The 16,136-nt window shown below is 37.4% G+C and overlaps 1 protein-coding gene across 2 annotated transcripts in view; it reads left to right on the plus strand.

Annotated features, from left to right (window-relative positions):
* Positions 1 to 15,582, plus strand: part of fhdc2 (FH2 domain containing 2) — a 33,109-nt gene extending 17,527 nt beyond the window's left edge. For both annotated transcript variants that reach the window (XM_039765843.1, XM_039765842.1), the window contains exons 4-12: positions 160 to 262; positions 1,372 to 1,457; positions 4,687 to 4,787; positions 7,098 to 7,168; positions 7,277 to 7,384; positions 8,217 to 8,287; positions 10,276 to 10,396; positions 10,528 to 10,692; positions 12,583 to 15,582. In XM_039765843.1, the coding sequence (XP_039621777.1) occupies positions 160 to 262; positions 1,372 to 1,457; positions 4,687 to 4,787; positions 7,098 to 7,168; positions 7,277 to 7,384; positions 8,217 to 8,287; positions 10,276 to 10,396; positions 10,528 to 10,692; positions 12,583 to 13,992 (2,236 nt within the window). In that variant the 3' untranslated portion in view covers positions 13,993 to 15,582. The remainder of the gene's footprint in view (positions 1 to 159; positions 263 to 1,371; positions 1,458 to 4,686; positions 4,788 to 7,097; positions 7,169 to 7,276; positions 7,385 to 8,216; positions 8,288 to 10,275; positions 10,397 to 10,527; positions 10,693 to 12,582) is intronic.
* Positions 15,583 to 16,136: the final 554 nt, after the last annotated feature.

The raw sequence follows: 16,136 nt of genomic DNA on the forward strand, positions 1-16,136 counted from the left end.
TTTTGCTGATTCATGTTTTTAAATCTTTGTTAGCTCTCTGTGCATGGCATCAGTGCTATAGAAGTCTAAACCAAGCTGAATATTTAGTTAGATCCCTTATCCCTGTAACTTTGTAAGATTGCGAAGATACATGTATTTTTTTTTTTTTTTTCCTTGTAGGGCAGGGATTGATCTAATTAAGGATATCAAGCAGGGAATGAGTGAATCATTTGGGTCGGAGAAACTGACTGAGCTTTGCAAACTCCTTCCAGAGAATGAAGAGGTGAGAACCTTTTTTTTTTTAATTGTCTACAAACTTTTTTTTGAATTCTACGATGGTTGTTGGTGAAGGGTGGGGCCCACCTTGGAGACTTGTGTACGGTTATGGGGAGTGGTAATCGAGAATCGTCCTGCAATGACACACCACAACCCAGTTCGCCAGACATCCATTACCATTAATTATACTTGTAACCCATGACCCATAGTCTATAGCAGTTGTTCTCAATGTCGGTCCTGGGGGCCCACTGTGGCTTCAGGTTTTTGTTCTAATCACATTCATAATCGGTGACAACAAGTGATAACACTGATCTCATTTAATTAGCGGGTGTTTTTTTATTTTTTTTTTATATATATCTTTTATTCTACAGTACAATCAGAAAAGCACCACAGCATGATTTTTACATTTATATGACATTTAGAAATTTCTATTTTTGCCACAGACTTAAATGCTTATTTCTCTTTTGTTGGTTTTTATAACATTTTGCTCTTTCTCTGTGCAGTTTGCTCCCTTCATTGTATCTTAATAGTGACAATTAAAAATAAGCAGTGCAGACACCCAAGCAAACATTGAATCATGAAAGACTGCATCTACTTTAGCATCAGACCAACTAATTAATAAATAATAGATTAATTAAACAATCAGAATGTCTGGAGAGGTAGAATGAAAATCAAGATGAAAATATTGTTAAAGTACAGTATTCCCATATAACTTCTTAGTACATTTTAAATATTTTTTTAACCAAACTTTTCTATGAAACACAATCTGAGAAATGACTGTTCACTTAATTAGCCCAGGAGTCCAATTAGAAGCAGAAGCTGGTTGGAACAAAAACCTTCTGCCACAGGTGGTCCCCAGGACCGAGTTTGAGAACCCCTGGTCTACAGGATCAGCAAAAGGAATTTTTATTTTTTCTTCTTCCCCAGTATCAAAAAATTTTGCAATGTAGAATTTATGCTGCTGTGACTAAAGTTTTTAATGGAAAGTTTATACTTTTGTAATCTAGATTACTTTATTGTCCTTTGACCATTTTATGAGTGCATATATAAATTTCTAAAAGTAAACTGCAGAGCACACTAACCATGTGTGTCCTTCCCTCTCATCTGTTGCTGCAGGTTAAAATATTGAAGTCTTTCCAAGGAGATCGCACCAGACTGGGTGAAGCAGACTTGTTCATGGTGCTCATAGTGGAGATCCCCAGGTTAGTTCTATTTATACACATTTCTACAAGTCTTCCATATAGACGGCATCTCCAGGTTCTCTTGGGTTGCACTTGTTTGTTGTCGTCATTCTTAATCCTCCCTAAAAGTTGCCTAATGTTAGCCATAACTGGATGTTCATTTCAGTCAGACTCTTCAATCTGATCCAAAGATGGCTTGTAAATCCACTGGTTTGAGCTGGAATGAGCTTTGTCTGCAGAGTTTTTAAATGAAGAGTTAAATTTGGAAGGGCAGGCTTATGGTTTTGTAGTTAAATACCTCAAGTTTCAGTTTACCTTTACTGTAAATGTGTTGGTCTAAATTTGAAAGCATATTCTTTGTTGTTGTTCTGTGCTTTTTAGGGTTGCATAATTGTATATTAATCATGATTATGATTATAGCTGCTGCAATACACCAATCAAGTGTCCCCTACTGTATTCTATGAAGTAATTCTGTTCTGTCAGAAATTGAGGTTTCCCATATAGACTTGCTCTGAACAACAAATAAGTGTTGTAATCAAGCAAAGACGCATTCACTGCAAGCATGCTTTTATGCAACTGTCTAAAATTCAACCACATAGTTCATTATGAAGTGTGCATGAAAGATAAGAATCGGCACCAAGTCTCAATGTTAGGTCAGCGACACTGATAACTATTATTTTAGCCAGCATACACTAAAACACTGGTCTCTATCCAGCAGGCTATCTAAAGCAATTTCAGATGAAAGAAGCTGCCATAATTGATTTAAAACTACAATGTGAAAGTTTATAAAAAGAAAAAAAAAGTGAACTACACCCTGGACAACAGGTCCCTTTCTGCAATTATTTTTCCTATGTTGCAGTGCATTTACTTAACTCCAGGTTGTAATGGATTTGAAACATGTCGCTGTAAGCACAAGCAGAACAGAAGCCTGCACAAGCATACTACTTCATTATAATGATGTGGAGTTTTCACTGAAAAGAAGATGCTTGCCAAACTGCTTTCTATACATGATTGTGCCTTTCCTTACAATGCTTTCTTCAAGAATGTGGACTGTTCAAGGACTGAATTTGGACTAAGCAGCAGAACTTTGACAGCAGCATGTAACAACATGTTACCATCAAAATACTACTTGAGCTTACTATATACCTTATTGTAAACAGTTTATTTTTAACAAAAAAAGAGTGAACAACCAGATAAGAGAGGTTCAGTATCAAAAAGAGAATGAAGTCCTCACCTCACCCAGCTAATACATGAAATGTGTTCACACACCTGTATAACATGAGCACATAATGATAGTTCTACTCACTTCATCTTGCATTACTGCTATTTCAGATGTTATCTAATTTAATTTTTTACATACACATTCATCTTTCATTTCTTTAATACAAGAAAACCAATTTAGCCTTCCTTTGTTAAACATTTTTCCACATTTTACATTTTTGAGTGGTGGTGATGGCTGTTTTTTTTTTTTTTAGAAGTAACATTTGTGTAGAAGAAATATCTATCTATATATCTATATCTATATCTATATCTATATCTATATATATATATATATATATATATATATATATATATATATATATATATATATATATATATATATATACACACAAATCATGAAATAAACATTAAAGTATACGATTTACTGTATTATAGAAACAGTGACACAAATGTGTACCTTTACTGTAAAAATAGCTACACTTTTAACCCATTCATTATTTCAAATTAAAAAAAAATTGTAAATGGTTCTCTGTAAAATGAAGGCCCTACTGTATGTATACAGAATACACTGTATTCAGTTAGACAATTCAAATTAATAATTGCAATTATAATATCAAAGACATTAGTCAATGTTTGTATTTTTTTTTCCCCCTAAGCATGCACTCCTAATTTTTTTTTATTAAATTTTACTTTTTATTTTTACTTTAAGTTCACACATGCATTCCTCAATGTTTGCATAATTTGCCCTTTCAAGATCAGAGTACCTATGAAGTAGATGGCATAAATGTTAGTCCCTGTAGTTCTATGAAGACCTGGAGAATGTTGTCCCATTAGTCGTGTTAAGCCTTGAACCACATAGTTTTAAATGGATAGTCTCGAAAGCCTCTTATATACTTCTAAACTACGTTCGTATTATATCCACAATGTCTACATTTCTACTGAGACACTGGCTAAGAGCTCTGATGAAAGTTTACTATTTTTCATCTTCTGAAAGCTGTACTTAAATTAGCTTTATTATTTTTGGTTGTGGTCACCTCCCCCAAAAAAAAGAGAATTCCTGTGTTACACCTGGTTCAAGATGTACAAATGTTTGCTATAAATAGAAGTTATAGCAGACAACACCAATGGAGTCCTTCAAGACTAGTTGTCTTTTTTTTTTTTTAGTTTTGTCATTCCTCAAGCTCTTTTTATGAAGGTATTAAAAAGCCATTTTCAGGAGTCTTCCATCAGGTCTTGTCAGTTTCATCAGCTTGCCAAGTAGTCTTAAAAATGGAAGATGCATCTGTGTATGTGTGCGTTTTGTGTGTTTTTTGTAGCTGATGAGGATTCAGAGTGAACTGTTTCACATTAAAATAGTATATGAGGTTGTTTTTTGTCAGATACCCCCAGAAAGTACTTTTTTCAAAAAGTGCTCTGGTGGGCTCTTTACAAGTATAGCTACTACAACTGTGTACATACAGTATTTTTAATTCTATTTTACATTTGTGGCACATGCAGCCTAAGGCGGGCTTCTTTATATTCAAGGTAGTTAAGCGCAAAATTTCAAAATTCCCACCATTGTTTCCATTATCCTGGATAATAACATAATAGATGAATGAAAATCTAGAATATGGAATTTTTTTTTTTTTGTAAATAAAATAAGTTGTTAACCACGAGGCACTGATTTCACACCACTTTTCAGATAACCCAAACATGTTGGCCAGTCAGTGAAGCACATATAAGTGGAAGTGCAATTGGCAAGCATTTGCAACAGGTGTACTGTATATTACATGCAGAAAGTGTAAAATAAGAGCAGTTATTTTATTTAGTCCAGCACAAATGGGATTTTATAAATCATGCGTTCATGTTGGCCTGCATGTCAGTTTTATTTTTAAATTTTTGTTTTTGAAGTTGTCTGCATAAGTTGTGTCCCTTTATTTTTTCATTCAAATGGTGTTTTTTAAAACCAGGTCTTTTCCACTTACCCTGAAGTCTCTAATGTCCCGCTTTTTTTTCTCCCCTTTTTTTTTTTTTTTTTTTTTTTTTACAGCTACAGGTTGCGCCTTGAGGCCATGATTTTGAAGGAGGAGTTTGAGCCGCATGTGTCCTCGCTGTGTTCTGCAGCCTGTGTTCTCAGGGAGGCAGCACAAGGTGAGGATCATGAAAAGAATGACCTTCCACCGACTTGCTAAGCATATCTCAATATTGTTTTATATTTCAGCTCTTGTTCTCAATTGTTCTGCTTTCATGACTCGGGTCTTGCAGTTTTTGTAGTTTCTACTACTGTATAATGTACATGCAGATCCAGTAAAATCAACTTCTTAAAGAAGCATACTTTAGTCCTGGGGGTCCTTCTGTCTTCTAATCTGGCAAAACAAATTTAGTTTTGATAAATAACACATACGGTGGCAAGTTGATTCCAGCAATTGTGTGCATTTTAATAGGTTTCTGGCAATATAGGCACAGTGTTCAATGTATAGATATTGATTTTTAATTAAATTGGTGAGGTGGGAGGTGTTAACTGTTTAATATTAAACACTCTGGTTTCCTTTTTCCTCCTCCTTTTTTAGGATTAATTTATATTGTATTCAGTGGTTCCTAATGCAGTTCTTTTAGTGGGTCTATCCTCTTCTCCAAACCTCATTTTCCAATTCTTAAGTAAAAATTCTTTAGATTGTGTTAATGCTGCTAAGTATAAGTTGCTTTGGGCCGTTTTAAGTCTCGTCATTTTTGGTGATGGCTAGATATTCTTGTTCCTATTTTTGAAGGGTTCTCGTAGAAAGGTTTTCTGTTTAAGGTGGCCTCCAATATTGAGTGTTAAGGAGAGAAAAAAAAATCCATGTACCTTTTCTTGTATTTCCATTTCCAACATTTTGCAAATGTTTAATCATTGAGTTCCCTAAAATATCTGTCGTCATGAATGCCATTTTCCATAACTTCTGCAACTTTAGGTGCCTGTTGACCCTGTGTTCAGATTCAGCGGGTTGGAAAATGGATGGATGGATGGATGGACATTCTACATATGTTGGCTTACTGTTCATAATTCTTAACTTTGAGGATCTGATAATCGATTTGGTTGGCTATTTAAGCACAGTTATTTTCTCACTGCATACAGTCTTACAATCTAATAGTCTCACATAGTATGTCTCATGTTTATTACTTGTTACAATGTGTGTGTTTGTATGTAACTGTGTATATACATAAAAAAAAATGAAAAATTTTATTTTAATCTAAATTTATCTAATACGGTCAAGTTCATAATTTAGCAAAAAGTGTACTGTGATACTCCTAAATAAATAAATGTATTTATATTTTTACTTTTGTCCATTAAAACCTCATTTGAGGCCACAGATTCAGATTGTATAGTAGTAAGCAATATTTTTTTCTTAATTTAAAATAAATGCTGAGGAGTACAGTATAAAGCATCTCCATAAAGGTGTGTGAATCATTTGCGAAGTACATTTATTATGAAGTAGAGTTCATTGTTAGAAGTATCTTTCTATTGCATAGTCTCAAAACATTTATGTGCCATGAGTGAGGACTACTTGTTGCCTTGTCCAGCATGCTTGAGTGTATTTTGAAAACTTCTTATAAATGATGATCTGGTGGCTGCTAGGTGGAGTCATTTTTCATAACTCTAAATGGAATTCATTAGTTGATTCTTATAATTCACAATAATTGTCATAGAGCGGTCAGATGCTGGGATACCTTAGATTTGCTTACATAATTGAGAAAGTATGTGTTTAGAGTAGTAGCAGTGGGCTGTTTCAGGTTTTTAGTTTAATTATTTTGCTCAAGTGGAAATATTTGCAAAAAACAAACACTTGTTTTGCTGAAAACAGTTCTATAGTGGTAACCTGCTGTAGTCGGGTCACCAGGGACCTTGATGCTTCTGCTCACTATGTTGACAACATAAGTATATCAAGTTGAAAAGCTTCCTCCTACTGAATTTGTTTGGTTTTATTTTTTATTGAACTTGGGTGCGGATTGTGTTCGTTTTAGTTTTAGTATTTGGTTTAATTCTTCATACAGCATACTACTAATTAGTGCTACTGCTGTACAGATAAGCACTTAAAGGATCCTAAAGCCATACATGATATGATAGGTACATATAAACATGAATGAAATACATAATCAAAAGTTCTTGTTATATTTGAGGTTCTAATGAATACCTAATACAAAGTTTGTAGCATTACAATCTCTCTCCAGGTTATCATTATTCACTTTCTGACAATGCTGATCCTCTACTCTTGCTTGCCACGAGTATTGTGGCTCATTGGACTTTGGTCTGACTGCCACAATGCCATTGAGTTATTTGTTGGTGTATTCCACCAAATCTGTCTTGTGGACTGTTTTCATTTTGGATTTCTACTTACGGACTCATTTCAGTTTTATTAACCAGTTATCCTATCTTGTGACTTATTCAAAACACTGACCCATTTATCCCCCGTTTCCTTCCAGAACTCCTTAATTGTGTGGAGCTTCATATGGTGCTGGGGCTTGTGCTGAAAGCAGGGAACTACATGAATGCAGTAAGTTTCACTTTCCTCCTTAAACCAGATTTAATACTAAAGTATTGCATAGTTACACTCCGCATTTGTAACATTTTTTCTAAATTCAGATTCTTTTTATCAAAACAGGGAGGTTATGCAGGCAATGCAGCTGGGTTTCGTATTGCATCTTTACTGAAGCTTGCCGACACAAAAGCCAACAAGCCAGGAATGAACCTCCTCCACTTTGTTGCATTGGTAAGAAATCAAACAGCTGCTGGCTTCAGTCTGACCGAGGGGCAATGCATTCTGAATGACTTCAATTTTCATTGAAAATCATTGGTTCACCTTAGCTGCCTGAATCACTTGAGATCCGCTGCTTTTAATCTTTATTAAAGGTTAATATCTGAATTTTAAATGTAGTGATTTTTACAACCTGTCGACAGTAAAGGAACTAACCTTGAATGAGGCCCATTCAACCACTCCATCATCCTAAATACTTTTTCTGTAGGTTGTACGAAAGCGCATATGAATGCAGGGAGATAATGCAAACTCAATACAAATATCTTTACTAAAAAAAAAAAAAAAATCCTCTGTGGCTTCACGTGAAGAGTTCCCTGGAAGTTAAAGGCAAGCTATATGCTCATTATTTTAGAAAGATTTTTATTGGCTTCTTTTGTTGCAGCTGAGTTTCATGAGGCCTTAACCTACCTTGTTTGGACAGGTTCCTTTGCGTATGTACTGTGTAGCTATTTGGGAATGTTTTTGATTCCAGTATTGCCGATTCTCCATAGTGGCTTTATTATCCTTTCACTTTGCTAATGTGTGCAACCCCCTCAGATAAACCAATTCAGCAACTCTAAGAGTGAAAATGAAGCTTTATATTGTGCTTGGCACTGTTCTCTTCAGAAAAATTTTAATATCTAAGTTTTGCAACTTGAAACTGAAAACTGGCCATCACTGCCTGGTCTTGGTGTTGTGATTAAAAGACCTCAGAAATGACAAAAGGGAAAATGGGGCGGGGGGGGTCGAGAGAGAGATTGTTTCAACCATACTTAATCCACTTGTTTACCTCTTCTCTCTTTACCAGGAAGCACAGAAGAAAGATCAACAACTTCTCTCCTTTCCACACAAACTTAAGCATGTGGGCCCTGCCTCCAGGTTAGTACATGTGTTTATATTGGACAGGCATCTAGAAAACTAATCAGAGCTCATGAGCTGCCCCCCTCTGCAAGAAAATAAGAAACAAGCTCTTTTTTTCTTTAGTGCTTCGTATGTGTTTGATTGTACACCGAGTGGAGTGCAACTTCATTCTTTGAGTATTAATGTGTAAAATTTTGTAATATGCTTTGTCTCTGTGTAGGTGATTTAATATATGGTAGCTTTATTGTCCACACCCCATTAATAGGATTTTATTAGAAAAAGGGGCTTAAAGAAACGTTTGCAGCCACTGTCCATCATTACACTTAGAATATAAATGCACGTTGAAGATAAAAGAAAAGCGTAAAGAACAGGGCCAGAGGCTGCTTATTTGTAGTATCAATTTCCAATTGATCTGAACAAATGTCAATGAAACCGTGATACATTCTACCCAATGAAAGTATTAGGAGAAACAACAATTCAAGCACCCATGAGTTAAGTTTAAAAACCATAAGTTTGGTGACCATGTTCAACTACAATATACAGAAATTCACTGAAAGCGAGACAAATGCAACATGAGAGCACCCCTGAGAGATGGAGATACCAAAACCAGCCTACATAAATATTAAACATTTGCTCTCATTGTCCTTTTCAGATGCTTCAAAGTACCAGTGCATGTTAAGGACATTGATAAATTGTGGCAATTCTTGTCCTCCACAGGAAATTTTCAACCTGACTAAAGTATTGCCTTCAAGTTTTAGTTTCCTTCAAGGGATGGTGAAGGATAAATAACTACATTGCTTTACTGTATCGTAAAAGTGAATTAATGGTAGATTAAGTAGCCTTTTACCTGCAATTTTTCAAAAAAATTGCCATAACCCCTTAGTTTAAAGGTCTTAACCTGAGAAAAGCCATGTAGTTAATAGATCCAGCTAAAGTGTGCATCTTGCACCTCCCTATATTTCATTTAGCTTTTGAGTGTGCTGGTAATGCCAAACCAGAGAGGGGGTTTAACAATGATAAGCTGTCGGATGAGATGTTTTAGGTGCGTCAACATCCTTTGTGTGCTTTCTATATTAGCACATATATGGCAACGTGCCTCATGAAGCTAATGAGATAAGAATTAAACATGTTCCTAAGTCATATCCTCCAGGTAAATTTAAAATAGTGGTAACCTGGCAGTACATGAAATAAATCAAATAACACACTGCCTTAATTGAAATATACCATATTATCTTGAGCAGTTTGTTTTAGCTGGTTCCTTCAACTAACATACTTAAACAGTGTTTTTAAAGCTATCTTATGGTAGTGCAGGGCGAGTTCATTGGGTTTTTGTATGTTCCAGTAAGCCTCTAGGTGAATTCAAGTGTTCTTTTCTATTAGGCAGACTGTTTTGTAACAAGGCACAGCAAGGAAGAGAAAGGGGGCTTAGTTTATAGTAACAATTTTTATTTTAGTTGTTGTGAATGTCAAGGATCACATAACGTGAAATGGTACAGATATTTTACTTTGCCCAATAGAAGTTGGTTTTACCATTTTGACCTGTTTCAATTATTACTGGCAGATTACTCTGCTGTGAGTAGTAGTGTACACCCAACTCGGCCTATCTGCAGATGTGTGTGAAGTGCATCCTGTTTGTGCTTGGCAGAGGTTGTTAATTTATGCAGTCTGCTTTTATTTATCAACAGGGAAAACTCCCTTTCATGTAGTGTAAAATAAAACGCCACACTTGGTTGAAATTCTGAAGATAAGTGCATCCATAAGGCCTCTCCAGATAGGCAAAAAAAAAAAAAAAAGTTACAAGTTATTTTATATTTTTACAAAAGTCATTCAACTTTATTGTTGCTGTAAAGTATTTTATTAGCATTGTTAAATTACTTGCATGTTGAAAGTGGCTGTAATTTGCTGGAAGTTTCCAGTTTCACATTGGCCTACAGACCTGAAGGTCTTTTATCTTACCCTTCCTACCTCTTAAATTTATTTAATAAACTCTGATCTTTTTGCTTCAGGTTATCGGAAGATTCAGTTATAGACGAACTAGACCGACTCCAACAGAGGATTGCAAGTCTACAGCATAGTCTGAAAGCAGAGGAGGAGGAGCTGTGTCTACAGACAAAACCTTTTTTGAAGGTAAGTGGGCACATCGATTAGAACATGACAGTTTGCTATAAATTATGTGTAATTTTTTTTTCTTTAAGTTATTGGAAGGTTTTGAAGAGCTGCTTATGAAAGTAATCTGAAAAATCACTTTTGGTTTATAGGCTGCAGAGTTGAGACTCTCGGAGGCACATCAGCTGGTAGAAGCAATGCGGTTAGCAAGTCAGCACCTTGTAGAGTTTTTCTGTGAAGATAATGAAACTTTCAAACTTGAGGAGGCCTGCAGAGTCTTCAGTAGCTTTTGTGAGAAGTTCCAAAAAGCTACCCAGGTATGTGCAGAATGTTTTATTGCCAGGCTCTTACTACCTTGTTAGCTTCTACTTACAGTAAATGTCTGCATGTGTTACTTTACTTACTGTGATGTGCAAACTTTGAGAATTTCAGGGACCCCTTAAGCAGGTATTAGAGACTGTCTTTGTTGTGATTGTTATTTGGTATGATTTTTGTCTAGGGTGCTTAACGGTGAGTAGTTAGAAGCTGCTCAAGTTAAAACCTTTAGTATAATAAAGCTGATCCTGGAAAGGTTCACAAAATGCTTTAAATATTTGGTTTGAAAGATTTTGTAGTAACCACGAAAGTACCATCGTGAAGATGATGTTGAAATGTGCCATTTAAACTAATGTTGGATCAATACTAAAATTTTGGCTTTGTCACCATTACCAGCTTTGGTACCTCAGTATTAGTACCAAAATTGTACAGAGGCAAATAAATGATCACACTCGGGCTTTCTGGCAGCCCTCCAGTCACCACTGTTCAGAAGCAACTCTGACACAAAGATAACCTAATGTGGGGTGGTGGTTGCAGGGCTCATCTCCTTGGAGTTTCATGTGCACTTTTAGCCGTATATTCTAACTGAACGATGAGAGGAGAGGACTTGTCTCCCTTGGATGTTTGTGCATTCCACAAAATGCATGTCATAGTGGTGGTGGGGGCCTCATTGGAAATTTTAAAGTGTGGTGATAATATGCAAATATTGCTTCAGATACTCTGCCATTTAGTTCCGGTACCAATATTTGTATAATGCTGGTATTGTACAGTTTTAGAAATACTGGTATACTATGCAGCAACACTTTGATTTGTTAACTTTGCTGTCAATGTAGTAGATTAACAGCAAACTGTTCACCTTGCATGTGACCTTTTGGTCTTTCAGATTCTCTATGCCCTCTTGCTAACTACTGAAGAGAAGAGCCTACCAATCTGAACATTTCATTACATGCCCCTCTTTTTTTTTGGCCTAGGAATTGTTTCTTTATAGGCAGCATGGAGGCTTGGTGGCAGCACTGCTGCCTTGCAGTAAGGACAGCAGGGTTTGTCTCTTCTCCTCCCAGCATGTTGCACTCAGGTTCTCCCTGTGTCTTTGTACGTTTTTCTCTGGGTGGTTTGGTTTCCTCCCAAATACCTGCAGCTTCAATGAAGTGGTGAAGCTAAACTGCCCCATTTTCTGTGTGTGTGTGCGCGCTCATATCCTGTGGTGGACTGATGCCCTGTCTTCCTGCCTTGTGCCCTATGTTAGCTTGGACAGTCCCAGCCTCAAATCTCTGACCATGGTCTGGATTATGCAAGTTAGAAAATGACATGAGCTTGTTTCTTAACAAAATGAACATTCTAGATGAACCAGGTTAGGTGTGGGGTAGATCCTGGATTAGCTTTCCCTCATGCCAAACGGCCATCGGAGTGCGAGTTTAACGCTTTCAGCCAGAGAGATACAGAATGGGTGTCCAAGATCAAACTTCAGTCCTGTAAATTGTTGTGCTTGGTTTGCCTGGATCAAGATTTGGTTTCTCTCCCAACACCCTCGCTACAGTCCTTTTTAAGGAAAAATAATAGTTTTAGTTTCATTCATTTTTTTTTAAAGGTCTGACCCTAATTGCCAAAATCTTTGTGCCATTGAGAATTAAGTGAATAGCTTTGGGTTTTTAGATATAGTATGTTAGGCTAGATCTGAAACCGTATCTTTCTGCTTGGTTAATTAGATGTTAGACATGAAAATAATTGTCTCTTGCTTCAGTACAGTAATACAGAGTGAGCAGGGGATTGTTTTGACAATTTTTAAATATGCTAGAGAGACAAGGACAGCATCTGTTTTTGAGTATTGTCATCTGTCTGCATAACCAATAATTTAGTGGAAGTTAATAATAGAAATATCATTCATTCCACAGGAAAACGATCAGCGGGAGTTGCTGGAAGTCAAGCGCTTACAGAGGGAAAAGGAGTATATTGAGAAACGGAGATCAATTGCAACTTGCTCTGCTTTGGAGGCGAGCTTTAGTCAGAGTATTAGTGATGACTTGGAATTGACTCTTGAGAAGAACTTGCGTAACACCTGGAATAGAAAAACTATTCGCCGAAAAGAGTATCGCCCTCATCTTGGCATGGTAGCCATTGAGAACTCCAACAGAAGGCCATATTCTTCTGAAGGACTGCCTTCTTTGTTACTGGAAGAGAGGGCTTTGACTTCACCTACTGAAGAAAACTCCCTCCAAAGTGCTGAGCTTATGCGTAAAGTAACTGAAAAAGTCTTGAGTCAACAACTGGTGTTCAGTGCTACCAGTCCGTTGAAAGAATCTCCTGCTCCAGAGCCAGCCAAAGATCGAGCAGATCCACGGTATCCGTCAACTAGTCTCTCTCGACCAGACTTTACGAAGGTAGGAGAGAACCTAGAGTGTCACACACTGGTTAGAGGGTTAAAATCTTATGATATCTCTCCACCTGTGCAAAGACCAAGTACTAACCACTGCTCAAAATGGAAACGGGAATCGGCAGCAATGCAGAAAGGTGCAGAGGAAAATGGCAAAGTGGAAAATGTGCGGACTGGAAAAGAGATGGAGAGTAAGAACACAAAGGTACGTGAACGTGAAATGGGGGAAAGAGATGGTGGAGAAAAAACTGTTTTTCAGCTGAAGGAACTGGAAACTAATAAGCCGTCGGACTCTGGAAAGAATAGGACTAAAACAAATGACTCTGCAGGAGGTATAAGAAAATCTCATTCTTTAAAAGAACGAAGTAGTGTAACTTTAACATCACCCCGACAGAAAGTAACTAGATCAACTGAGCATGCAACAGAGGAGAAGTCCTCCTCGCAACTCGGTAAGTCTCCATTCTCTAGGGGAGCACAACGCAGCACTCTACCACTCCGGCCTTCAACTCCAGGATCTCTTAGTGTGAAGCGTCCCAACAGCTTTGGGGAAAAGCGGGATTCAACTAGGATCACTCCTGAGCCTAAATCACCAGATGAATCTGGGAAGATCAAACCCTTTCGGCGATCCATTGAGAAACCAAAGCAAGATCAGGGAAAGCCCACTCTGTCCCAGAGCCTGAACCGTAGTTCACCTACAAAAGTTGCTAAAAGGCTTTCTTATGGATCAGATTCTTCGCCTTCAGGATCTGCGACAGGGCAGCAGGTGAGGTTGCCGCTGCCAGTCACTGCAGGAAGCCGGACTAGAACAGCAGCAACACTGACAGCTTCTAAAGTAGTGAAGCACAGTGAGCCCACTTCTCCTACTCCAAAAACTTCAACCAGCAGGCAGAGCAAGAGCCCTAAAACGGGTGCTCTGCCCATGTGGAGATGAGAACCGAGTGTGCTTCATGGCAGATGTACTCTGTTCAGAGCTGTAGATGACAAGAGGTTGAATAAGTAGTGATGCTGGCTGACAGAAGATCAATTAACTGCTGTACAGTTTTTTTTTATATATATATAAAATATTTATTTTGGGGAGATCAATGTATCAATTGACTTATAGCTAATGCAGGTCTTGGCAGGCAGAATAATAATTTAACCTCTGTGTAGTTCACGTTGGTGGATTGTATTGAATGTGGAAATGCTGCAATCGTCATAGCAGTTCTGGGCTGCATAAAGGGAAAACCAGAGAGAAACTGCTAGGAATATTACATTAATTTGTCTGGATGTGAATCGGTTCTTAAAATGTCAGTATTAGGGCAGTTGGTTTGGGAAGGGAAGGTGGGGTGGGATGGGTTGGGTTGGGATTCCCTCTTGAATAACGGTCAGTAATCCTTTGATTGTAAAATAAACCTTTTATGTACATGTGACTCCTGCTCAGTTGAGCTTTACAAAGCCAATGGGCTCCTACCTCATTCTCCTGGCTAGAAGCAGGACAGATCTGGAGGAACATGAGTAAGTCTCTCTGTCTTCATTCATCATTCCATTAGCACCTGTCTGCTGGAGACTCAGTTTAGCGACAGTATGTTCCAACCAGCCTATATTTTCAACTGCTGCAATTGAATTAAACTGATTAAATTCCCAGCACTGGCAGCTCCTTCAGACTTGAAATAGGATAGACCTAGAAGACCAGACGGTCTGGAATTGAGCTTTTCATATCAGGGAGTATTTGTATTTTTTGCTGACTTCTATATATATATATTTTTTTTATTTTTTTTTTTTTTTTGATACCAAATAATGGTACAGAAGGTCTGCAAGAGGAAATGCATGATCAGCATAATTTTAATTCTGCCTTGTTCCCTTTATCTGTTGATGAAAAACTCTAATAAAAATGTACAGAATCTGTAAGATGTAGACTGGATTATACCACATGCTCCCATCAAACTCCTGTTCAGTTGCCATCTGGTTTGTTAATGCAAAATGCTGCAGGAGGTGGCAATCTGCTGAGACATTCCATTATGGATCTGTTTAAACTTGGCCTTGTTGTATCCAGCCATTGGTTTACCTTGTCTTAAAAAATTAGCCGGGGGGGGGTCTAGTAGGTGAAAAGTATTGGTCTTAAATTTATGGGTAAATATGAGGTGACCTTCTGAAAAAGGTGCTGGGTGACACTAAGAAATGAACACACTCACCTGTTTGACTCGGGCCTAAATGAAGAACTTCAGTTTTATAACAAAAATGGAAAAATCTTAATGGTATTCTGGGGTGTTTGCGTCAACTTTGGTAAATTTGTAAGCACAAGTCACACCACGGGCCTCTCATTGAAACTTGGAGCAGGTGAATTCATTCTTGGGAGAGGAGAAGGGGGTTTTGTCCAGGTTGCTCACCATTTTCTTCTGTAGGCCTCAAAAGACAAGTTGCAAAATGGCACCTTGCTAGGTTTCTTGTAGTGTCCCCCCAGCTCCGAAATTTTTTTTTTGGTACTGTTTAAAGTGAAAATCCTACATGGTTTTGACTTGGATATAGTCCTGTTATCTGTACCTTTTTTTTTTTTTTATTTTTAAATTCCGTTTCTTCTTCATGTGCTGCTACTGAACACCCTGCTGGCTTTTCCAGGGTGTGTTCAGCTTCTCCCCACCCACCTCCTCATAGTCTTTGATGTGCACTGAGAGTGAAAAACTCTTTAAAATTAAATTCGTCTTGGACCTGGGGTGGGAGGTGGGAGTTTGAAAGGGGTTAAGAGAAGTAAAACCTGCCTTGTCTATTCCAAATGAAATGCTGTGGATGGTCATTTCATCAATGACGTGGTATTTAATACTGTGTTTATATATTAAAAAAAAAAAGTATTGTGTTTTTTGTAATAAATAAATTAGAAATAAACTGTCTTAGGTTGTATTAGTTTGAATATTGTGTTAACTTTCTCTCCGATTACTTCTCTTGTATTTCGCCTGCCTTTTAAGGTGCAGACGGGCTACAAAAGACCTAGCAAGTCACTCCATCCTAATCTGCCTGTTTACACCCAACACAACCAACTTTCTGCCTCCGAGTGATCTCCCTGCTAGAAATCTGCTTGTTTAATTTAAAGTTACTTCTGTT

The sequence above is a fragment of the Polypterus senegalus genome, chromosome 10 (genome assembly GCF_016835505.1).
Source record: "Polypterus senegalus isolate Bchr_013 chromosome 10, ASM1683550v1, whole genome shotgun sequence".
Classification (NCBI taxonomy): domain Eukaryota; kingdom Metazoa; phylum Chordata; class Cladistia; order Polypteriformes; family Polypteridae; genus Polypterus; species Polypterus senegalus.